This window comes from Myotis lucifugus, unplaced genomic scaffold (genome assembly GCF_000147115.1).
Source record: "Myotis lucifugus unplaced genomic scaffold, Myoluc2.0 scaffold_8, whole genome shotgun sequence".
NCBI classification, from domain to species: Eukaryota; Metazoa; Chordata; class Mammalia; order Chiroptera; family Vespertilionidae; genus Myotis; species Myotis lucifugus.
Genome location: NW_005871056.1, coordinates 15,462,073 through 15,487,473, shown reverse-complemented (window position 1 = coordinate 15,487,473; position 25,401 = coordinate 15,462,073). Strand labels below are relative to the sequence as shown.

Sequence of the window (25,401 nt, the reverse complement as noted above, 5' to 3'; positions counted from 1 at the left end):
GACCCGGGTCGGGGTGGCGCGATACCGCAGCGCGCCCAGCCGGAGCCGTAAGTCCCCTGCACGGTAGGGCCCTCTGGTTTGGGGGGCCCCCTTCTTCCAGCCTAAATTGTGGGGCTGTGGGTTCCCGCAAAGTCCATGGGAATGGGGCGGGGCCGAACGCGGTGTTATTTGATAGGGTTTGAACTGATCTCTCTCTCCCACATTACCTTCCTTACAGCCTATCACAGCGCCTCAAGTTGCACTATACGCTTCCAGTCCTTTGGGTTTTGTGGGCGTTGAAGGCTCCCAGAGTCTCCTAGGAAACTGCCAACACCTCTGGGAGAGGGAACCCCCAAACTGTTAGCGGCCCGTGCCTGCGGTGGGGGTTCACTGGCCGCCAGGCAAGGAACAGGTCCCGCGGTGAGGGGACAGGGGAGGAGAGTGGGAACGTGTTTGTCACCCTCCTTACCCCGTCCCCAGCGCCTGGCATGAAGTGGGTACATCATTAAGAACAAAGCATCCAAATCCAGGCTCAAAGGAGGCCGAGCACACCCTGGGGGCACTCCAAGAAGGCCGCATGGGTCATTTCTTTCCCTGTAGGGAAATAGCTTTGGCTGAGGATCTGCCAAGGCGACCTGGGTTGGCGCTCAGACAAACCCTGACTCCTTACTACCTCTTTGACCTTGTGCTTGCGCTCTCTGAACCTCTGCTTCCCCATCTGTAAAGTGGACGGATTAAGCTTTGATTTTAAAAAGCTAAGATGAAAGTGGGCTTTGAAAAATAATCTTTACTAGTGGGTTCCAAATATTGGACCTCACACAGGGGTCAGTCTGATTAAATTTACCTCTATCTTGGGGGGGAAATATGTAAGGTTGCCAATTGTCTTTTTTTTTTTTTTCCAGGAGGGAAAGGGACCAGTTGTTGTTTCAAAAAAAAAAAAAAAAAATAGTCCCAAATAACTTACCTACATCCCCCCAAAAGAGAGCAGGGCTGATATCCTGGATTGTTTATACTGTAAAAGAATGCCTGAATAGGTGAGCTACTCCTAACATCTTAGAACTGAAAGACCAGAATTTGAGGCCCATCTCTGCCACTGATCAACAGAGTGACCCAGGTCAAGGATGCTACTCTTCAGAGCCCTACTTTCTTCATTTATAAAATGGAGAAAAAACATCCTTCCTACAGATGTTGTAAGGATTAAGAGAGATAATGGATGGGGAAAAAGCTTTGTAAATTGAAAATGGCTTTATAAATGTAAGTGATTGTCATTAAATTTTAATAAGTGGCTTTTCCAAAGAGTAGAAATAGCAGTATTGGAAAGGCACTTGCTGAGCTGAGAGTAGCTGGGAAAGAATGTCTCCTCATTTTAAAGACAAACCGTGGGGGCAGTTACAGAAAGAAAAACTTTTTTAAAATATATTTTTATTGATTTCAGAAAGGAAGGGAGAGGGAGAGAGCGATAGAAACATCAATGATGAGAGAAAATCATTGATCAGCTGCCTACCCCCTACTGGGGATCGAGTTGCAACCCAGGCATATGCCCTTGACCGGAATGGAACCAGGGACCCTTCAGTCCGTAGGCCTATGCTCTATCCACTGAGCAAAACCAGCTAGGGCCAGAAAGAAAATTTGAGAGCTTCTCATTGTCTTCAGGGAGTGGCCAGACCAGAATGGAACAGTTGTGGGATCAAGATGGGGACTATGGACCATAAGGTAAAGGTGATGCCAGACTGAGCACCTGGCTGAGAAAGAGCCACCAGGGCACTTCCAGCCAATATCCTACCAGAGAAAGATTTGTAACTTGCTGGATACTCTTATGTCTAAATTAAGTGTTCAGTTATGTTGAACAGTTATTAAGCTCTTAATACATTCTAGGTTCCCTGATCTTTGCTTTACATGTATTGTTCATTTAATCTTCACAATAATCCTATGAGATTGTGTTATGGGCTGAATTGTGCCCTCCCCACCAATTCATGTATTGAAGTCCTAACCTCTAGTACCTCACAAAGTGACTGCATTTGGAGGTAGGGACTTTAAAGAGGTTATTAAGGTAAAATTAAGTCCTATGGGTCAGCCCCAATCGAATATGACTGTCCTCATAAAAAGAGATTAGGACATATAGCTCACAGACCAAGGGACATCTATGGAGGACACAGTGAGAATGCAGCTATAGGAAAGAGGCCTCAGAAGAAACCAAACTTGACAGCAAACTTGATCTTGGACTTGATCTAGCTTCCAGAACTGTGAGAAAATTAATTTCTGTTGTTTAAGCCACCAATGTATAGTATTTTGTTATGGCAGCTCTAGGAAACTAATACAGGTAGGTACTGCTATATGGCCATTTTACAGATGTTAAATGACTTGCCCAAACTCATTGCACTGAGGTTAAATGACTTGCCCAAAGTCACACCTCTAGCAAGTGGAGGACCTGAGATTTATTTATCCCCAGATAGCCTGCCCCAGTGTGCCCACTCTTTTAAAAAAAATTTGATTTGAGAAAAAGAGAGATTGATTTATTGTTCTACTTGTTTATTCATTCATTGGTTGACTCTTTTTTTAAAAATCCTCACCTAAGGACATGCTTAGAGAGAGGAAGGGGGAGAGAGAGAGAGACGGTGAGAGAAACATCAATCCGCTGCCTTCCATACTTGCCCCGACTGGGGATCAAACCCAAAACCTGGGTATGTGCCCTGATCAGGATTGAACCAGCAACCTTCCAGTGCACAGGCCGACGCTCAACCAACTGAGCCACTCTGGCTGGGCCATTGGTTGACTCTAATATGTGCCCTGACTGGGGACTGAACCCACAACCTTGGTGTATTGGGACGATGCTCTAACCAACTGAGCTACCCAACCAGGGCCCAGAGTACCCATTCTTAATTACTGCACCATATAGGTCATTCCATAGAATGGATTCATTTCTCCTCAACTACTTTTGTTTCCTTTTTAAAATTCATATCATTTAGTTATGAGCACATGCACTGGCGTCAGACATCTGGGCTTAAATCTCATTTCTGCTCACAATTGCTCTTAAGCCCATTTCCTCCTCTGTAAAGTGGGGATGATGGATAATGGTGGTACCTCACTCCCAGTGTTCAGGAAGGTTGAATGACATATTGTGCACATACAGTGCTGAGCACTTGGAAAACATTCAAAGCTGTTTGCTGTTATCATTGCATTGCTAGAAAGTGCAAGTTTTGGGATTCAAACTTGGGACTGGTTTGGTCAGAGCTAGTGCACATAACCCTTACATGGAACTGTTCAAAGTCGATGAGTCCCTCTAGAGCAGCATGGGAGCTGTGAAGTCAGACACACGGGCATTTGTATTCTGTAATACCCAATAACTGTGTGGCTTGCGTAAGTTTTTTAAATTCTCTGAACCTATAAAATTGAACTGACAACTCCTTAACCTCACGTGGTTTAAATGAGGTAAAATCTGTGAGATTTTGGTCACATAGTAGATGCTCAGTAAAGATTAGTAGAAAGGATTTCATATTTTGTAGAAGGTTAGTGCTAAAGACAAATGCAATTGAAGACAAATATGGTGTAAATTACTCTTTATTACCTGAATGTGTTCCTGCAGAAATTTAGAGAAGGCTGACAATAGTAAAGCCATGTTACAAGCCTTAAAGACACCGAAGGCATAAAGGTCCTTGAAAATGGCCATAAGAAAAAAAAATTCCCTTTAAAAAATTCCTTAATTGTCCATAAAGTACAATAATCAAGGTGGGTGGACACCAAACCACCCCATCCTGTAGTTCTTAGATACTAACAGTTAAGAAAATAACGTTTAAGAAAACTGAGATAGCCCTGATGGTTTGGCTCAGTGGATAGAGCGTCAGCCTGCGGACTGAAGGGCCCCGGTTTCAATTCCAGTCAAGGGCACATGCCTGGGTTGCAGGCTCTATCCCCAGTAGGGGGTGTGCAGGAGGCAGCTGATCAATGATTCTCTCTCATCATTGATGTTTCTATCTCTCCCTTCCTCTCTGAAATCAATAAAATATATTTTAAAAAATAAAGAAAACTGAGATAGGCTGAAGAAAGAAACAAAAGGAAAGTCCATTTTCAGATATGGAGCCATTCAAACTATTCTGTCTTTTTTTTTAAAATATATTTTATTGATTTTTTACAGAGAGGAAGGGAGAGGGATAGAGAGTTAGAAACATCGATAAGAGAGAAACATCGATCAGCTGCGTCCTGCACACTTTCCGCTGGGGATGTGCCCGCAACCCAGGTACATGCCATTGACCGGAATCAAACCTGGGACCCTTGCGTCTGCAGGCCAATGCTCTATCCACTGAGCCAAACCGGTTAGGGCACCATTCTGTTTTTAAAGTATTATTAATCCTTAAAAAGTTGGGGATGGATGAAAAATTCTAAAGGATCCATGTTCACCTGTATGTGGAATTTACTCTTATCTATAAAGTCTTCAAAACGTTAACACAAAAATAGATTAATTTTTGCTTGTGATGATTAAAATAAATAACATTGTCACCTCGTAAGGAATCAATCATTAAATATCCCTATGACGCTGTAATGAAAAATCTGTGGGGCTTGTCCAGCATTCCTTTTCCTTTTCTTCTAGTAATAGTATCCGGCTTCTGTTAGGGGAACTGCTCCTCCTCCCTTTCTGGGCAGGAGTGGATATGGATCCCAGGCCCGCCAATCAAACTGCCTGTCTTAACCAACTCTGCCTGCTATTTCACTATACCATATAGACTATGTGGCTTAAACAACAAACATTTCTTTCTCACAGTTCTGGAGACTGGAGCTCAGGGGCCTGTATGGTGAGAGCTCTTTTCCTGATTTATAGTTGGCTACCTTCTGCTGTTCTCAAGTGGCAGAGAGAGAGAGCGCTAGTCTTTCTCTCTTTCTAAGGACATCAATCCCATGATGGAGGCTCTACCCTTATGACCTCATCTAAACCTAATTACCTCTCATTAATTAATTTTATTTTATTTGCATTTTTCTAATAACTAGGGATGTTAAACATCTTTTCATGTGCTTATTGATTGTATATCTTCTTTGGAGAAATGTCTATTCATGTTATTTTCTCATTTTTGGATTGGGTTGTTTGTTGTTGAGTTGTAGGAGTTTTTCTTCATATTTTCAGAATATTAATTACTTAACACATATGATTTGCAAATATTTTCTCCCATACTGTGGGTTGTGTTTTTGTTTGTTTTTGTTTTTACAGAGAGGAGGGGAGAGGGATAGAGAGTTAGAAACATCGATGAGAGAGAAACATTGATCAGCTGCCTCCTGCACACTCCCTACTGGGGATGTGCCCGCAACCAAGGTACATGCCGGAATCAAACCTGGGACCCTTCAGTCTGCAGGCTGACACTCTATCCACCGAGCCAAACCGGTTAGGGCTGTGGGTTGTGTTTTAACTCTTGATAGTGTCCTTTGATGCATAAATGTTTTAAATGTTGATGAAGTCTAGTTTATCAATTTTTTTCTTTCTTTGCCTGTGCTTTTGGTGTCATATCCAAGAAATTATTGCTAAACCCAATATCATGAAACCTTTTCCCAATGTTTTCTAAGAGTTTTATAGTTTTAGCTTTTACACTTATGTCTTTGATCCATTTGAATTAATTTTTCTGTAATGTCAGATTCCAACTTCATTCTTTGCATGTGGCTATCTATTGAAAAGACTGTCCTTTCCCTATTGAATGATTTTGGAACCCTTCTTGAAAATCATCTGACCATACATGTGAGGGTTTATTTTTAGGCTCTCTATTCTATTCCATTTGTCTGTCTGTCTGTCCTTATACCAGTACTACTGTTTTGAAGGAAGCAATGGTTTTAATCATATTAAATATTAACATGATTGTTGCTTGTATGCAGATGTCTCACTGTATTTTATTTATGTTTTGGGAAATTTGGAAGGGGCTTGGTGTTGACACGTCATGCATTATAATTTCTCCCATGTAAAATAATGGGAATCAGGCTTTTCCAGTCTGTGTTTTCATACAGAATATCTGATTTCCAAAACAGATTAATGATGCTAAGCAAGAGATTCTGTATTTTATTTCTACCCCTTATTGATTATTTCTACATGTTTAGACATTCACACTTAACATAAAGTCAAAAATAAATCAAGATCTTAGAATCAGTTTGTTGATATCAACCAAAATTCCTGCTGGAATTTTTAAATGGATTAGATTGAATCTATATATCTATTTGGGGAAAACTGACATCTTAACAACATTGAATCTTCTAATCCATGAACAAAGTATATGATTTGTCTCCGTTATCTTTGATTTCTTTCACCAGTGTTTTGTTTTTAGCAAACAAAGCCTGCACAACTTTTTTTATTTTTAATTTGATTTCAGAGAGGAAGGGAGAGGGAGAGAGAGATAGAAGCATCAATGATGAGAGAATCATTGATTAGCTGCCTTCTGCACGCCCCTTCCTCCCCCGGGGATTGAGCCCGAAACCCAGGCATGTGCCCTGACTGGGAATCGAACCCGGGACCCTTCAGTCCACAGACCGATGCTCTATCTGCTGAGCCGAACTGGCTAGGGCTTTTAAAAAATAAAGAAAAATCTTAAACAAATAAGGAAAAAATAAAAAACCACATTTATTCTTAACTGCCATGTGTTGGGTCTCTACATTATTGTTTTTAATCCTTTCAATGACCCAGTGACATATGTGGCAATGTCCCCATTTTATAAATGAGGAAACTGAGGCTTAGAGAACAAAGGTTGCCTTGCTCAGGGTCACAGAACCTGGAAACCCAGCATAGACATGTCTGCCTGGCTCCAAAGTCCATGTTTGGGCCATTCTTCCTCCTGTCTCCCCATCCCAGTTATTTGTAAGGATCAGGAATGTGATTTTCCATCTCGAAGGCAGAAATCAGAGTGGGGCTTGTTATTAAGTAATCCACCAGACAGCCCTTGATTAGCAATGGAAGTGAAATTCTACCAGACTCTGGGGATGCCATTTAGCAATATTAAATTTAGGGCGTAAATTAGTCTGACTGGAGAGTTCATTCCCTCCTGGTTCTGGCAGTTGTCATGAGAGAGATGTCTAGTGGGAATTCTGCCTCCTGGTTCAGATTTTCTGTAGACAAGATTCCAGAAGCCCAACTTTCCCACAGCATCTCAGCTGCCCTGCCTTGGATTTGTTGTGTAGCCTCTCCATTCCCTGAAAGACCATGAACAGCAGCTCAAGGATCTCCCACCTTGCTCAGCACTCACTCCCAGGCCCTTCCAGCGCTGCAGTGCCTAGCACGTAGTAGCGCTCCATACAAGTTCGTTTTATTAGTTGATTGATTAACACATAATGGAAAATGTGCCCTAGCCAGTTTGGCTCAGTGGATAGAGTGTTGGTCTGTGGACTCCAGAGTCCTGGGTTCGATTCCAGTCAAGGGCACATGCCCGGGTTGCGGGCTCGATCCCCAGTAGGGGGTGTGCAGGAGGCAGCTAGCCAATGATTCTCTCTCAACATTGATGTTTCTATCTCTCCCTCTCCCTTCCTCTCTGAAATCAATAAAAACATATTTTTAAAAAAAGAAAATGTAGCTGCCCCCAAATTAAGTTGAACTGTGTGTGCCAGGGTGTGCAAAATTCCCAATGGTCAGGTTGGCACCACCGAGGGAAACTGCCACGATGGCACCTCCTGGTCTTTGAGAGTTTTCCAGGGACAATCACTGGCAAATCACTCCGTAGCTCTTCCCGTTGTGAGGTTTAGCCTGGTTACTGTTCCCTTCTTCTAGGCTTCTGCCTTTCTTCCTTCCACCTCACTTGGGTGACCACAAAAGGCTCCCAGATGCCAGTGCCTCTTCAGAAGCAAGAAAGAGGGGCCCGAATTTTTGGTCCATGCTTTAAAGAATTCCATATTCACAAACACACCCATGAGATTTTGGTAGAGAACACACAGGCACTTCGTCATTTGGGATCTGGTGCTCAGTACTGGCACTGTTCAACCCATAACCCTAAGCGTCCACTCCCACAACTCAGAGCCATGTCTGTCATGTCTGTCCACACCTCTAAAGAAAAGACAGCTGCATCTAAATAGTTTCAGTGGATTGTGCCACTGCTAATATCCAGACAGACACTGTTTAAGGGACTAGAGGGCGATATGAGCAGTAGAACCACTTGGATAAAAGAAAAGACAAATCAATGAACCTATCAAACCCTTCTCCCTCAGATAACATGACTGCCATAGATTCTTGCACAACAAAGCATTGCTTCCTAGTAGTGCCAAGTGTACATGGTCTTGCTGCTTTCCAGGTTCTAACTCATGGTTCCAGAAGTGCCCAGAAATTAGCTCTATTTTCATAAGAGCCGCGCATGGTAACTGAGGAACATTTTGCAATATTGACAGTTTTATTACTTTGCTTTCATGTTTGCCTAGATGTAACATGAGTGACATGTGATGCCAGTTCTTTACATGGGCAATGAGATGGACACTGGTGTTGCAAATGAACTTGCAAATGTTTTTACTTATATCAAAATATTTAATTAAAATTTCAAAAACTAATTTCAGATCTACATAAATAATTTTGATTTTAGCCCTAACTGGTGTAGCTCAGTTGGTTAGGTGGTGCCCCATGCACTGAAAGGTTGCCAGTTCAATTTTCTATCAGGGCACATGCCCTGGGTTGCAAGCTTGATCCTAGTAGGGGGAGTGAAGGAGGCAGTTATGGATGTTTCTCTCACATCAGTGTTTCTCTCTCTCCATCTCCCCTGCTCTCTCTCTAAAAAAATCAATTTAAAAATCTTTAAAAATAATAATAATTTTGATTTTAAAATTTAACATTCACTTAGTATGATTACATCTTGCCTTCTAGCTTCAACAATTTTTCATATTTTAGGAGAAAAATAACTTTTGAGAAAACATACATGAACTATTTTTAAAATTTTAATCATTTACGTTTGCTGAAATTACATTTTTTTTGGTAATTGCAGCTGAGATTATATAGGCTATGTCAACCCAGGTGTTTATATTCTTTTTTAATTTTTAAAACATTTTTATTGATTTCAGAGAGGAAGGGCAAGGGAGAGAGAGATAGAAATATCAATGATGAGAGAGAATCAGTGATTGGCTGTCTCCTGCACACCCCACACTAAGGATCGTGCCCGCAACCTAGGCATGTGCCCGGGAACAGAATCGAACCCGGGACCCTTCAGTCCGTAGGCCTACGCTTTATCCACTGAGCCAAACCGGCTAGGGCTAAAATTACTTTTTGGATGAGAAAAACATTCAAATTTCATATAGTTTGAATATGATTTTTAACCTTGCAATCATTACTGTCAATAGGACACAGATTATGTGAAAAACGACTTTAACAAAATAATTAGTGATATTTCTGAAAGGACAGCCAGAAAAATATATTTACTAGAGTAAATTCATAATTATTTCTAGATTATATATCACTTTATTATTCTTCAAAACATCATAAGTCTGTGAATAAAATTCAGTTAATTAAATTCAGTCATCTTTAATATTGTGTTACTCTCAGTCATACAAAAACGTGGCTTTCTACATTTTTCAATTTGGACATTGTACAGTGTTAACGTGGGAAGACAGAGGTCCTATCAAGACAACTCTATATATAACCCTCTGTTTCTGAAAGTATTGCCCTCTCCAGTTTGGCTCAGTGGATAGAGCATCCCCTTGCAGACTGAAGGGTCTTGGGTTCGATTCCCAGTCAAGGGCATGAACCTCAGTTGTAGGCTTGATTCCCTGCCCCGCTCAGAGCCCTGGGAGGCCACCAATTGATGTGTCTCTCACATTGAGATGTTTCTCTCTGTGTGTCTCTCCCTCTCTCTTTCACTCTCTCTAAAAATCAATTTCTCTCTGGAAAATATCCCTGGGTGGGTATTAGCAGCAACAACAAAATATATATAATTGATTTTTAGAGAGAGAGGAAGGGAGAGGGCGAGAAACATTGGCATGAGATTGGCTACCTCCTTGCACGCCTCCTAAAGGGGTTTGAGCCCAAAATACTGGTATGTGCCCTGATGGGGAATTGAACCAGCAACCTTTTTTGTCACCAGAATGACGCCCAACCAACTGAGGACAATTTTCTTTAGATAAATACCCAGAAGTTGAATTACGGGATCATATTGCAGCTCTATTTTTAGTGTTTTTTTTTAGGAGCCTCCATACTGTTTTCCATAGTGGCTGCACTAATCTACAATTCCACCAGCAGTATATGATTCCCTTTTCTCCACATCCTTGTCAGCACTTGTTATTTGTTGATTAATTGACGATAGCCATTCTGACAGGTGTGAGGTGACATCTCATTGTGGTCTTGATTTGCATTTCTCTGATGATTAGTGACGTTGAGCATCTTTTCATGTGTCTGTTGGCCCTCTGTATGTCCTCTTTCCAGAAATGTCTGTTCAGATCCGCTGTCCATTTATTTATTTACTTCCTCATCACCATTTAGCCCCTCTATGCCCTCTTCCAGCTCCCTGTCCTCCTTACCCCCTCTCATCACCACACTGTTGTCCCAGTCCATGAGTTCTCTCTTTTTTTCCTTTTTGCTCAATTCCTCCCTCTGCCTTTTTTACATTTGATAGTGGGTATTTTGGTGTGAAGCTGCATGAGGTCCTTATATATTTTAAATATTAACCTCTGATCTGATGTGTCATTTGGGAACATCTGAACAGCAGGTTTTCCTTTTGTTGATGGTTTTTATTATGCAATTTAAGTCATTGTCTTCTACATGAGTTTCTAGAGATAAGGTCATCTACCTCTCCCAGTACAGCAAGGGAGATACTTTTACAAATGGAGATTTCCCTTACAATTGCAAAAGTTTACTTGATTTTTAGGGCTTCTCCCCTATCTACTGATCCTTAAAATTAACCAACTTAGAATAATCCTTCTGATAAAATAGACATTTTGGAGTGACAAATTTTGTTCCCATACAGCTCCTAAGCTATAAACCTGTACAAAATGATACATACAGAATACTGTAGGCATTTGTAACACAGTAATGTTTATGTAATGCATTGCACCATATTACAAGAACTACAAAGGCTATGCCACTAGGTGTCAAACGTTTTGTTTTTTTAAATTGATTTCAGAGAGGAGGAAAGAGGAAGAGAGATAGAAATATCAATGATGAGAGAGAATCATTGATCGGCTGCCTCCTGCATGCTCCCCACTGGGGATCAAGCCCACCACCTGGGCATGTGCCCTGACCAGGAATCAAACTGTGACTTCCTGGTTCATGGGTTGATGCTCAACCTCTGAACTATGCTGGCCTAGGGCAGGTGTCAAACATTTTTTAGCTCCATTTTAAACTTATGGTGAAGTATGGTAGCAATCATCTCAGGTAGAAACTGTAGTTTAACTTTAACCCTGCTGTTTGGCTTCTGTACTTATTTGCTTTGTTTAAAAATAGAAAAGTTACTTTGATTTTCTGAATTGTATAAATCATCCCATTCGATTGAATCCCTTATTGATTGTAATGTGACTATCCCATTGATTGTTATCTTACTGGTTTTAGAAAGCACATTCTTCTGTATCTGGGAAACAGGACAGCACAATTATCCTAAATTGTCTTAGTGGCCACAGATAATGCGTTCCAGTTGACTCAGTGGTCCCAAGACCAGGACAGTGCAATTACTGTAAATTGCCTCGATGGCTCTAGATAATGAATTCCTGGCAACTCAGTGGTCTCAAGACCCGAGGGCTCTAGATAATGTGTTCCTGTCAACCCAGCGGTCCCAGATAATGTGTTTCTCTCAACTCAGTGATCCTGAGACCCAAAACTGTAATTAACATGCTTAATTCTGCTTCTGTAAACTGCTTTTTTTGCGAACCAGGTTCCACATTCCAAACCCTGGGATGTAATCAATACCTTTGTGATCTTTGCCTATATAACCCCGGAGTTGTGACCATCTTGTTACTTCGAGATTTGGGAGAGCAAAATGCCCCCTCATTGTCCCGGATTGCAATAAATGTGACTCTTTAATTCGACTTCTTGAGGCGTCCTTCTGTGATTCGCGGGATACATTACAACAATGGGACCGCCCTAGCTGGTTTGGCTCGGTGGCTGGAGCTTCAGCCTGCGGACTGAGGGGTCCCAGGTTCGATTCCGGTCAAGGGCACATGCCCTGGTTGCAGGCTCGATCCCCAGTGGGGGGCGTGCAGGAGGCAGCCGATCAATGATTCTCTCTTATCATTGATGTTTCTATCTCTCCCTCTTCCTTCCTCTCTGAAATCAATAAAAATATATTTAAAAATAAATAAACTTATGGGACCATTGACTAAAACATTATGTCATAAAGTATTAAATAGTTTGTATTACCTAAATTGTCTTCCTTAAGCAATTTTTAAAAATTGATTTTATTATTTTTAAAATTAATTAATTTTTTAATCCTCACCCAAGGATATTTTTCCATTGCTTTTTAGAGAGAGTGAAGTGGAAGAGAGAGGGAAAGACCAATAGAAACATCTATGTGAGAGAAACACATTGATTGGTTGCCTTCTGCACGAATCTCGACCAGTGCCCCCCTAGGGGAGGAGCTTGCAACTGAAGTATGTGCCCTTGATCAGAATTGAACCCGGGACCCTTAGGTCTGCAGACGGGTGCTCTATCCACTGACCCAAACCGGCTAGGGCTAAAAAATTGATTTTAGAGCCTGGCCCATGTTGCTCAGTGATTGAGTGTCAACCCATGAACCAGGAGGTCATGGTTCGATTCCCAGTCAGGGCACATGCCTGGGTTATGGGCTCCATCCCCAGTGTGGGATATTAGAGAGAGAAGAAGGGAAAGGAAGAGAGAGAGAGAGAGAGAGAGAAACATCAACAAGAGAAGAAACATAGATCGGCTGTTCAGGAGTCAAATAGCGACCTTTTGGTGCATGGGACTTCACTCAACCAACTGAGCCACCTCGGCCAGGGCCTTAAGCATTTTTTAACAGTAGTAACCTGTCAGAGATAAATACTGAAGTATTTACAGATGAAATAATGAGATTTGATTTAAAATAATTCTACTGGATGGGGATTGATTAAACATAGATTTGTTGTAGGTGGCAGGAACAGCACCAGGTATTAGACGGGTGGGGTTGAACCTGACCTGGGTTTAGCAACCTTGATACTTGAGTTTTGGCTAGGAAAGAATTCAGAACCAAGACTCAAACTATACGAGAACATCTATCTATATATATAAAAGGCTAGGTGTCCGTCCTTCCGACCTGGAACCTGGATCCTTTGTCCGCTGGAATCAAAGAATGAATCCATGGACAGAAAGTGGTATAGCAAAGGTGGAAACTTATTGAAGAACAAGTACAGACTCCCACGTGGGGAGAGGGAAGAGTCCCACGGAATGGACTCCTCCTAGGGAGGGGGAAAAGGGTCCCACTGAGTTCCTTTTCCCTATGGTTTATAAAGGCTGCAGTTCCTGTGTCCTGATATCCTCTCTGATTGGTCAATATTCCCCTCCAATTGGTTACTATAGTGATTCCTAAGGCTCTCCTCCCTCATAGTCCTTCCATTCCTCTGGGCTTTCTTCTTTTCCATCTGAATGAAGGGCTCCCTTCTCTTTATTTTGTAAATATAGACCTTTCTTGGCTACTTCCAGTTCCCTTGTCTTATGTAAATGCAATTGTTGCTGCTCCCTTGCCTTATGGAGATGTAACTGCACCTGGCTTCCTTGTGTTATGGAAATGTACCTTCTCCCAGTCTGCCATCCTGCGCTTTTCCATGGACCCCAATTCTAAAAAATCCCTAAGCCTGCCTATGTTCCCCCCAAATTCCTGCTTCAGCTATGATGCGCACTGACCACCAGGGGGCAGATGCTCAACGCAGGAGCTGCCATGACATGCACCGTGGACCTGGCACCAACAAACCAACACTTGGCTTCCCCCAAGTGGGACACAGGCCCCGCCACCGCCCCAGAGCGACATCCCACCAAATTGCAGCCAATGCAGCCAAGCCCCCATGGTGCAAAATGAGGCCCACAGCCCAGCCCCAAAATGGTTGCTGTGGGTGCTGGGTAATGACGTCACGTAGCAACGCCCGGCTTCCTCACCCTAGTGACTAGCATCCTTGGAGTTTCTTCAGCCCAGGAACACGACTTGCTTTAGAGCCCGGTGCAAAGATTTTACAGTTTAACCAATTGTTTGTGAAGCACTTTCCCGTGCCTCATCTCATTTGATCCTCATAGAAGTCCTGGAGTAGGTAGATAGGAGACTCAGTAGAATCCTATTTTCTTTTCATCAGCAAAACATGAATAGCAATATTAAAATATTTCTTCTAATTAATTTCCTTTCAATGTGCACGAATTCGTGCACCAGGACACTAGTTTATTTATAAAATTACAGAGGTAGAAGAAGTAATTCATAGAAGAAAAGGGCTGAGGAAACAAGTTATAGAGGCATAGCAAGGGCCCTAGGAGCGTGGGAGTGAGGAAGGTAATGGTGAACCACCTATGGAAAGGGGGAGGGGAAGAGGGATGGGAAAGGCACTGGTGTGCTCCTGGGAGGGAGAGTGCGCTGGGTCCTCTGTCCTGAGAGTTTTAAAGGTGGAGGTTTTAGGGGAGGTCCCAGGGGAAGATCTCAATAGAATAGTCAGCAGCTTTTCAGGTGTGTCCTTTTGAGAGGGTTTGAAATGCAGGCAGATAGGGCCGGGGTCCAGTGGAAAACAAAGGCAGGGGCAGACAGGGCAGTTTGAGCCAGCCTAACCACAGGAACCGACCAAGCAGAAATAATGTTTCTGGACTCAAAGCGGGAGGCATGGGAAACCAAGGGAGGGCCTGCAGTAAACAAGATGTACGAACACATAGAAACAGAAAAAGTTCAGGATAGGAAAAGAGAAAGAACACATAGAAACAGGGAAAGTTTAGGTCCGTTGCTGGGCAAAAACAATTGAGGGAATCAATCAGGTGACGACACAGATAGATATCGAAGCAGGCTTGTGGCAAATATGTACCCCTGGACTACATGGCTTTAACGGGCAGCCCATTCTTGGGTCCTCCTCCCCTTGCGGGAATCTGAATCTGCTTGTAATAAATTTTCCACATCTTTGCTTAAATCTTCTGGTCCGTGTAGCTCATTCTTCAGCGTTGTGAGACTCAACCCTGGGAAAAACACCTTGGTTCACCGTTCTGGTTATCACTTTCAAGGACCGGGTCTCCACTAATTGATTGGTTGGCACCAGGGCAGGGGGTCATTATTCAAGGCAGCTGGTCCTGAGGTCAGCCATGGCATTGCTTGTCTGGTTTTGCTGCTTTTCTGGGCGTGGAGCTAAATACACCTGAGGCCTAAATGTTATCTCTAGGAAGGAAAGGTCAAGGGGGTCCAAATCCCAGGACTAAGGATAAGCTAGGGGAGGAAAGGTCACCCCAGGGGCGAGTCCCACCCTACAATTGTCCTTTGCTGTAGGCGCCTGGGCTTTCTGCCCTGTTAACCTTCTGTACTTGGCCCATCGTCCTTGTCCTGCTTATATCTGTCTAACTGCCTACCACAGATGGGCAGATGATAATTATTATTGAAACTGGCTGGTGGATACTTGAGGATTCATTATGCTATTTTCTCCACTTCTGTGAATGTTTGGAATATTCCATTGTGCATGAAAAAAGGGTTCTGCAGAAAACCTCACAGGGTGATCTGATCATAAATTGCTAACTGGGCAGATCATGATGGGCATATAACTTTTTAGTCAAAGATTTATTTTTGCTCTGGCTTTTGTGGCTCAGTTGGTTGGGCATTTTCCCATGCACAAAAATGGTTGCCGGTTCGATTTCTGGTCAAGGGCAAGTACCTTGGTTGCATGTTCAATCCCCAGCCCTGGTCAGGGTACTTGCAGGAGGCAACTATTAGGGTTACCGAAGGAGGTACACACGAGAACAAAAGTGGCAAAGAATTTTATAAATTTATTAGATCATCTGGAGACTGTTATGCCCAGATTTCAAGATCCCCATTAGACCATCAGGGGAGCCAGCCAAGTCCGATGCAAAAGCAGAGAGTCCTTTATTCGAGCTAGCTCGGCTCCCCCACCTTGAAGCAGAGAGTGACCGCCGTGGGAAAAAACAGGGTTTTAATAGGGGGTGGAGTCAGGGTAGGAGAGGGGACTGCCGATTGGCCAGGCGGATTGGCCAGGCACAAGTCGGTGTCTTGTTCCTGGGTGTGGCTAGCAGAGGCTTAGACTTCCGGGAAGAAGGTAGCACATGGCTGCTGCCCCAACATGGAGGATACGGGGCAAGATGGAGGGCGTAGTCCTCGCCCTTTCAGAGACCAGATGTACTGAGACCCAAAATGGTGCTAGCACCCAGGGTTGGGGGAGTCAGAGATTTTAAAGGACTCTAGACGGGCTTTTTTAGCAGGGAATTCTCTGGTTGATCCAGATCCTGGGCAAGTCTGGAGGAGAAAGTTACTGGTTTAGCAAATGGAATGTGGTCTAAGTGAAAGGGAATGTAGGTTGGAAAATGATCTAAAGGTCAGTTTCCCAGGTGAGGGGATATAGATTCAATTATTTGATCAGACCTAACAGTAACCAATTGATGTGTCTCTCTCACATTGATGTTCATTTCTCTCTTTTGCCTTCCTTTCTGAAAGGGCGAGGGCTAGGCCCTCCATCTTGCCCCAGGGTAAGGGCTACGCCCTCCATCTTACCTTGGCCATGTGCTTGGCAAGGAGCTTCTTCCCGGAAGTCTAAGCCTCTGCTAGCCACACCCAGGAACAAGACACCGACTTGCGCCTGGCCAATCGGCAAGGCCACAGCCCTTTCTCCTCCCCTTACTCCAACCCCCTATAAAACCCCTCTCCACACAGAGTTCTCTCTCTCTCTGCTTCCTGTCGCTGCGTCGGCAAGGTGGAGGAGCCGAGCTAGCTTGAATAAAGACTCTTATGCTTTTGCATCGGACCTGGCTGGCTCCCTGATGTGGTTTCTTGGGGATCCTGAAATCTGGGCATAACACTTTCCACTCTAAAATCAACAGAAAAATATCTTCATCTTTGGGTGAGGATTAACTAAACTAAACTAAAATAAAATAAATAAGTAAAATAAGTTTAATCACCCTCTTAAGAGCACATAATCTTGTTAACTTTTCTGTAATCTAATTCCAGCCCTGCTTTCTCCCACTTTCAGGTAATCTTTCTTAAATTCAATCCTTAATTTCAAATTCATAAAAGAAACCACAAAACTCAATTTTCCAGAGTATTTGAGATCTTGCTTCCCGACAAATGCTGCCAGTGTGGCTCAAATAAACTCATACTTTTTTTTTTTTTTACAGGTTTGAACGTTCTCATCAAGACCATTATGAAGAAAAGAAGAATATGGGCTTTTCAATCACGGACTTTCAAGCCCAGGCCCTGGACGAGCGGCTCAGTGGTTAGAGCTTGATGGATGTGCCAAGGTTGTGGGTTCCATCCTGGATCAGGGCACATACAAGAATCAACCAATGGCCGAAACCGGTTTGGCTCAGTGGATAGAGTGTCAGCCTGCGGACTGAAAGGTCCCAGGTTCGATTCCGGTCAAAGGCATGTACCTGGGTTGTGGGCACATCCCCAGTGGGGGGCGTGCAGGAGGCAGCTGATCCATGTTTCTCTCTCATCGGTGTTTCTAACTCTCTATCTCTCTCCCTTCCTCTCTGTAAAAAATCAATAAAAAAATATATATAAAAAAAGAATCAACCAATGGATGCATAAATGAGTGGAACAATAAAGCGATGTCTCTCTCTCTCCCTTCCCCCCCTCTCTAAAAATCAATAAATAAAAATAAAAAATAATGTTAAGCCAGTTATGACTGCGGGTTTCCTCATTAATGATAGGGGCACTATAACATCACGGGGATGCTGTAAGGAGCGGTGCAAGCAGAGTGCCTTATGAAACACTGTTTATTGTTACTATTATTACTGTGGTTGCCAACACCAGTTTCCTCCTCTTCCGGTAAAAAGGCTTCTTTCACTCTTACTCTGCTCCTTTCCCATGGTTCCTCCCTCCTCCTTCCCTCACTCCCCCCCAGCCTCCGCCTCAATGGTTTAGCCCGGCTTCCCCAGGGGAAACCCCGAGGGGCGGAGCACCAGGCGTCGGCGAGCGCTCGGCCCCCTCCCCCGAGACCACTTGGATCGCTCCGCGTCTGACCGGGGGCCGGTGGTCGAGGGGCGGGGCGCGGGCCCCGGGCTCCGATTGGTCAGGACAAGGTAAACATCCGGATGCGTGGGGCGGGGCCGGAAGTGTAAGCGGAAGGCGGCAGCTAAAGCGGTTCTGGTGGTTCCGGACTTGGAGCCGCTGCCTCCAGGTGCCATGGGCCGGGCTGAGGCGCGCTGAAGGGACGCGGGGCGCTGCAGGGACTTGGGGCTGGGCCATGGCTGGCGCTCGGGGCGCCGCCGCCGCCGCCGCTTCGGCCGGGTCCTCGACTTCCTCGGGCACCCCGCCGCCGCAGGAGCCTGGGCTCGGGGAGCTGCTGGAGGAGTTCTCGAGGACTCAGTACCGGGCCAAAGACTGCAGCGGGACCGCCGGCTCGAGGGTGAGTTCGTAGGCGTCGTGAGCAGGAGCAGGTTCCTGGGTTGGAAAGTCAGGCGGAAAGGCTGAGGTTAGGGGTCAGAGGAAGGAGAGGTCCCAGGGCTTGGGTCCGGAGAGGAAGGGTCGGTTTAAAAACCGAGGAAGGAGGAACCGAGGTCAGTCTGTGGCAGGGAAGAAAGTCCTTTGGGTTTGAGACAAGGGTTTTGGAGGTCGAGGATCAGAGTGAGGAACTGAGGAGGGTTGCTCCCCTGCACCTGGCAGGGACAACATATTTAAAAAGTCTAACCCCCAGGGTGTGATTTAAAAAAAAAGTCTAGACAGTATTCCTCTGCTTCAAAGGTCAAAATGAAGGAGCTGGAGTAGTGGGGTGAATGGAGTCAAGAGGTGAACTATGTTGCCTCCTTATACTGTCTCCTACACAGCCTGAGGCTAAATGCAGGCCCATCCCTCTCCTTCCCCTGTAGAGCAGGAGCACAGCCCGCACTCTCTCTGGTCCTTTATCAGAAGCAGGTTTCAGTTCTTCTTTTTTCTACTCTTGGAATTCTCTTCGGTCTCATCGCCAGACCTGGATGAAAGCTGTAATCCTCTCCTTCAAATGCTTAACAGTTTCACTGAGGGGTTCAGTGTCCCTCCCATAGTATACCACACCACATTGGTTAATGAGCTACACAGTTGGGGCCTGTGACCCCCCCCCAGTAGGTCTTTTCCTGGCATTGAATAATAATCACAGAGGCATATGTCATTCTCAGTGACCTCTCCAGGTCATAAACCACCTAATTCTCCCACTCAGAGCCCCAGAATCTTCTTTATACTCAGGTCTCTTCCTCTGTGCAGGTTGAGCGCATCGAGAAGAGATGTCTGGAGCTGTTTGGCCGAGACTACTGTTACAGTGTGATCCAAAACGTGAATGGGGATATCTGCGGCCACTACCCCCAGCACATCGTGTTCCTGGAGTATGAAAGTTCTGACAAGGAGAAAGACACGTGAGCATCATGTGACCAGGGTGGGCCTGTCTGGGGAGGCCTTGACAACTCATCCCCAGACTTGGGAACTCTGCAGCTGAGCAGAGCACTGGGCTGGGCAGACTTGCTTTCCCCAGGTGTTAAGCCTAATCCACATCTTTGTTTACTTCATGGTTTGATAGGTAAGATTGGCAAGGCAGCATGGCGTAGAATGGTGGAATGGAGGTAGGGAGTCACAGCCCTGGACTTCCATTTCGCTCCCACTCTACAGCAGCTAAATGTCCTAAGACTGTTGACTTCACACCTCATCTCTTTGAACCTGTGTCCTTTTTTAAGGGAATGTGGATGGGAGGTGTGCTGTATCAACATGCTTTATAAGCCTGAGGTCCGGAGTCTGATTGCCTGAGTTTACATGCTGGCTGCGCAACTAACTTGGGCAAGTTACTTACCTTGTTTGTCTGTTAGTTTTCTTACTGGTAAGTGTACCTCTTTAGAAAAGTGGCTAGTGCGATCTCTGATGAAGAATGTGGTTATTATAAGCCTGGCATGTTTGTTGTGAGAATTAGAAATAAGGGCTACCATTTATTTAGGGCCTATCAAGGTCTGAGTGCTTTCATACGAGAGCAAACATAAAGCACCTGGCACAGGCTGCAGGCTGTAAGTGGTCAGTAAATGGTAGCAGTTGTTTGACAGTAAAAAATAATCACAGCATTTAGGCTCTAGGAAGTGCTTTATGCTAATCACAAAGTTTGTTCCCCTAGTCTCCCTGCTTGTTGCGAATGTTAAGGGAATTCTGGGAGCTGTTTTCAACAATACTATGAAAGCCTGGCCCCATGAATGCAGCTGCAGTAGAGTCATGCTGCAAAGTGTAGCAGGCCATCCCATCCATCAGTGCACCCAGAACCTGGCTAGAGACTCTGAATCAGTCAAAATCACAGCATAACAAGGTGCTCCAGTCATTTATTTGCACATTAAGGTTTGAGAAATGCTATTGTAGGCCTACCAGCAGTCTGGTGTGTGTTTGGGAAGACCCCATGGTGGAGATCCTTTTCAGCTGGAATTGGAAGGATGAGTAAGGGTGCCCCTGAAATGTCCTTGGGGACCAGCTGGTACAGGGTCCTGCTCATCAGGCCAAGGAGAGTGGATCTGGGGGTGTTAGTGATTTTATTTCCTAGCATCCCCTGAACACTCATTACAATCACAGATTCTAGGACCCCTGAATCAGATTTTCCAGAATCTACATTCTCAGATTGCTCCCTAGATCAGTCTTACATATGCTATAGCCTGAGAACCACTGCTGTGGGCCACCAGAAGTCAAAGAAGGCTTTCAAGCAGAACAACCAGTTTGGAGGAGTTGAAGGATAAGCTTTAGCTTTCTCATCTGTAAAATGGGATGTCCATAGGTGTACCACATCATGAGCTTGTTGTGGTGGGGTTCACTGAGAAAAATGAATGCGTTAGAAAAACAAATTATATGTAGATCACAGAAATTGTGTCGTAGCCTCTGTTGTATAACCTAAGAACTCCAGGGTTCTCCAAGCCTAAAGTTTCTGAAAAAGAGCTCTTTTCCTTTGCCCTTGCCCTCATTCTAGTGCTGACTGGTGGTTTTACAGTGGCATTAAGGTACTAAGTTCAGCTGTAGTCCAGATGGTGCTTTTCCCACTTGATTTTGTGAGTAAATCACCTGAAGCTCTAGTTCCAGGGCAGAATCCGACTCAGTAGGTCTAGAGCAGGGGTCCTCAAACTACGGCCCGCGGGACACATGCAAATACAAATATTGTATTTGTTCCCGTTTTGTTTTTTTACTTCAAAATAAGATATGTGCAGTGTGCATAGGAATTTGTTCATAGTTTTTTTTTTAAACTATAGTCCGGCCCTCCACCGGTCTGAGGGACAGTGAACTGGCCCCCTGTTTAAAAACTTTGAGGACCCCTGGTCTAGAGTGTGGCTGAGCTGCATTTTCTAACAAGCTCCAGGTAATACCAAACCAGCCTGTAGCAGCAGTTCTCTAGGAACTCTGCTTGGTTGCCTCACAGGAGCTTTTCTGGGAAGGAAATAAGTTTAATGCTGATTCATTCTAGCCCTTAAAGAGAAGGAAATTAACGTTTGTCAAGTACCTGCTATTTGGCACATGTTAAGAGTTTCAGACACTAACTCAAGTCCTGCAGCCACCTAGTGAAGAGGATAGTATCACCTCCATTGTACAGAAGAGGAAATTTATTTTTATATTTGTAAAAAACATATTTTTATTGATTTCAGAGAGGGAGAGAGAGAGAGAAATGTCAACGATAAGAGAATCGTTGATTGGCTGCCTCCTGCAAGTCCCACACTGGGGATCGAGCCTGAAACCTGGGCAGGTACCCTGACGGGGAATTGAACCGTGACCTTCTGGTTCATAGGTCAGTGCTCAACCACTGAGCCACGCTGGCTGGGCCAGAAGAGGAAATTTAAACCCGAAGACATAGTTAGCAGAGTGGGATTAAAAACCAGGTCTTCTTCACACTGCTCTGTTCCCGTCTGCCTTTTTTCCCTGCCATCATCAGGGCTTTCCCACCTTTTCTAGCAGGGTGTCACCTTTCAGGCCAGGGCTACTGTGGTACATTCCTTTACCTGGAGTTGTTACTGGAGTTTGTTTCTACTTTTCACTCCTTGCAAGGACTTGAAGTGATACTGAGTGGGTGATGCCTGTTGGTTGAAGAGAAGGGAATACATGCATGTTTAGGTGGGAAGTAGAAAATTTTGCTTCTTTACATATTTGGCTTTGGTGTTAATATGACACTAATTAGACTGAGTTACACAGGGTAGGACTGGATTAAGGAAGTGGTTAAGTCCGCTTAACACATCTCCCCAGTTTAGCCCATGATCTGGGAATAGAAGCCTGGGCAGGGATCTCTGAACAGCCAAGACATAATGTTTATCAACAAGTGTTCGTTGAGCTATTGCCATGTGGCAGATCTAGGGGATCTATTTGAAGTCTCATCAGGTAGATGAAGTCCCTGTCTGTAGGTCTAGTGGGTAACACAGACCAAAAAATAAGCAATGACAGTATAATGAGCCAGAATTAGGGAAGTACAGATGAGGCATTGGGGGCTAGTTCTGCACCCATTTCCATTGTGTGTATGGGGGTGGGGGGTTTCCTCACACCACCAATTCTCAAGACACCAGTTGGGTGTCCTACAGTTCAACTCAATAATGACTCTACCCAGAGATGTATCAGATTCCATAGGGTAAAGACTCAGTCCTGCAAAACAAACATAAATCCATAAGCCTACACTTATTCAACTATGAGTCATGTGCCAAACAATTCAGTGCTTCGCACTGTAAGATAAAGATGCTAAGGCCAAGAGAGAATAAAAATAAAAACAGGAACTTTGGAATAGAAACCGAGTTGGTTCTTTGAGTAGGGGAACCAAGAAAATAAGCCACCAACTAGGCTAACAAGTATAAATGTGCCTGCCTCTACATTAAAGGGCTGCACAGAGCCGCTAGGAGGGAAATGCTGGCATGCTCTCCACCCTGGTTTTGCCGAGAGTGTGCTCAGTGGAAGGACTCAACCTGGGAGAATCAAATGTATTTAGAGCACAGAGGGAGCTGCTGGTGTGAGCTAAGGGAGAGTCAGTGGGGGATCTACTGATTTCATACGATTTGAAAGGGGTGTGACTTGCTGTCGCTCATTACTATACCTGACTCTTTCTAGAAGCTCCCTTACCAAACCAGTGCAATAATTACTATACTTCTCAGTGCCAGAAATGGCTTCTCTTTCACTCTCTGTCCCAGCAAAAATGGCCCTATGATTTCCAGAGGGTCACCAGAGCACCTGTTATCTTACTCTGGGAGGAAATAACTAGTAATCAACATTCAGTTTGTTGTGTATATTTCTGTATTTTATATACCATGTCTTCAGAGTAGCTGATTTTTTTATTTCTCATTTTAAAGGTTCTGAAATCAGGATGACTTAAATTTTAATACCTATGATAAAGCATTTTTTTCTTTTCCTGAAAAACATAATCCATGATCTGGAATTTAGGGATTAGAGCACTTACTAAATTTCAAATGAGTATTCACATACACATGCAGACCTAGCATGGGGTCTTTGTAAAAACAAGCGCACACATGCATGCCCCCTTAGAAACCAGCCTGACCTGCCTCTCTTGTCTGTGCGTCAGGTTTCAGAGCACTGTGCAGGTGAGCAAGTTGCAAGACCTTGTTAACCGCAGCAAGATGGCCAGGTGCAGAGGACGGTTTGTCTGCCCAGTGATCCTGTTCAAGGGCAAGGTAAGACCACGCCATAGCCTCACACTCCCTGAGACCTGCTTCTGGGGTAACTGGCTTAATGCAAAGTGTAGGATAATTTTGTTTTTGGCCTTTGCCAGCCGAGTATTGGTGGTTACTGGGTGCCTGGTGCAGGCCAGAGAAACAGACCAGTTCTGATAACCGCCTTCAGGAATCAGTCTAGGGCCTGGCCAGTGTTGCTCAGTGATTGAGTGGCAACCTATGAACCAGGAGGTCACCTTTGCTTGGGGCATATGCCCAGGTTGCTGACTTGATCCCCATTGTGGGGCATGAGGAGGTAGCTGATTGATGATTCTCTCTCATTGTTGATGTTTCTCTCTCTCCCCCCCTCTCCCTTCCTCTCTGAAATCAATAAAAATATATTTAAAAAATAATAAGTCTAGGTAGGGAAGGGGTAGTCACACCAGAGTACCTACCCCTGTGTTCTGGAGCCAGACTGCCTAGGTTCAGACCTGCCTGTGCAAGGCCGTTTTCTCCTCTATAAAATGGGAATAATAATCATGCCTACATCAAAGGTTTATGGAGTCGATTAGATCAAGTCAGTTATTACATTATTGTTTATTCATTTTTTCAATCATATAATTCATTAAGTATTTATTAAATGTGTACTATATCCCATGCACTGTTTCAAGGCTTATGTTACATCAGTATTAGACAAAATTCCTTACCCCCATGGAGCTTATATTCTAGTGACTATTAATTTGACTCCCCAATACATTCTCATTTCACCTTTTTACAATTCTTTGACATAATTGATATTCTCATATTGCAGATGAGACTCAAAGAGGTTAATAATTTCCCCAAGTTTACTTTAAACAACTAGAGAGCTGGGATTTGAACCTATCCCACAACTTCTTCAGGCTACCACATTAATTTAGAGTCACAAGGTGTGGTGTAAGAGGAACTCACCAAAGAGGGGCAGCAGTGGACTGGCCGACTATGCCTCATTAAGTGAGGAGGACTTAGTTTGAGAGCATTGGAAGATAAGCAGAATAATAATTGGCAGGAGGAGTGGGAGGGTGTTCCAAGCAGGTGATATAGCACAGGAAAAGGCATGGAGGCAGAAACAAGAGAGGCCAGGAAACCTCCTGACTGAAATGGAAGGTATGTGTTGGAGCTGATTGAGTATAGGAGGCTAATGCTGATCAAGCTGTTTGCGTTGGCCAGGAGAGCCACTGTGATTCTTGAGCAGACAAATGCAGGACAGAAGTAGCATTTTGAGGAAGATTAGTCTGGGAATAGTGACCTTAAAGTGGAGAGCCTAGAAGAGATGAGGGGAACAAGGATGCAGTCATGGAGCAGGTGCCTGAGTGCATGTGCCATAGCTTCCACCTCAGTCGCTTACAGACTCCAGCTGCAGTTACCCAGCATGAGTGGTCCGGGACCAGGGCAGGGCAGTGAGGAGGAGGGATGTTTCTGCCCCTTTGGGTCTTTCTTTTGAAAATGGGAGAAGGGCAAATGTGAAAGGAGAGGTAAGAAGGGAGATTTAGCCAAGGGCTTCCTTAGAAAGTTTTCATGTTCCTGGGAGTTTCCAGAACTCTATTTTATTTTATTTTAATGTATTTTATTGATTTTTTACAGAGAGGAAGGGAGAGGGATAGAGAGTTAGAAACATTGATGAGAGAGAAACATCGATCAGCTGCCTTCTGCACACCCCCTACTGGGGATGTGTCCGCAACCAAGGTACATGCCCTTGACCGGAATCGAACCTGGGACCCTTGAGTCCGCAGGCCGAT

At 44.3% G+C, this 25,401-nt stretch overlaps 1 protein-coding gene and 1 non-coding gene across 13 annotated transcripts in view; both read left to right on the top strand.

Annotated features, from left to right (window-relative positions):
• The first annotated feature begins 3,521 nt into the window (after positions 1 to 3,521).
• On the top strand, positions 3,522 to 3,650 carry LOC111824938. Its single transcript, XR_002828025.1, has one exon. It is a non-coding gene; the product is annotated as a small nucleolar RNA SNORA33 (small nucleolar RNA).
• A 14,469-nt stretch (positions 3,651 to 18,119) lies between these two features.
• The window catches only part of MTMR14 (myotubularin related protein 14), a 51,172-nt gene continuing 43,890 nt past the window's right edge, over positions 18,120 to 25,401 (top strand). For 8 of the 12 annotated variants that reach the window (XR_002828010.1, XR_001347097.2, XM_023749687.1 and 5 more), the window contains exons 1-3: positions 18,120 to 18,414; positions 19,245 to 19,393; positions 23,539 to 23,647. Coding sequence is in view for 10 of the 12 variants with exons in the window: in XM_023749687.1 (XP_023605455.1) it covers positions 18,253 to 18,414; positions 19,245 to 19,393; positions 23,539 to 23,647 (420 nt within the window). In the remaining 2 variants the exon portion in view is untranslated. Of the gene's footprint in view, positions 18,415 to 19,244; positions 19,394 to 19,709; positions 19,809 to 23,538; positions 23,648 to 25,401 lie in introns of those variants that run through there. The other 4 variants (XM_023749690.1, XM_023749689.1, XM_014451367.2 and 1 more) reach the window with 2 other exon arrangements.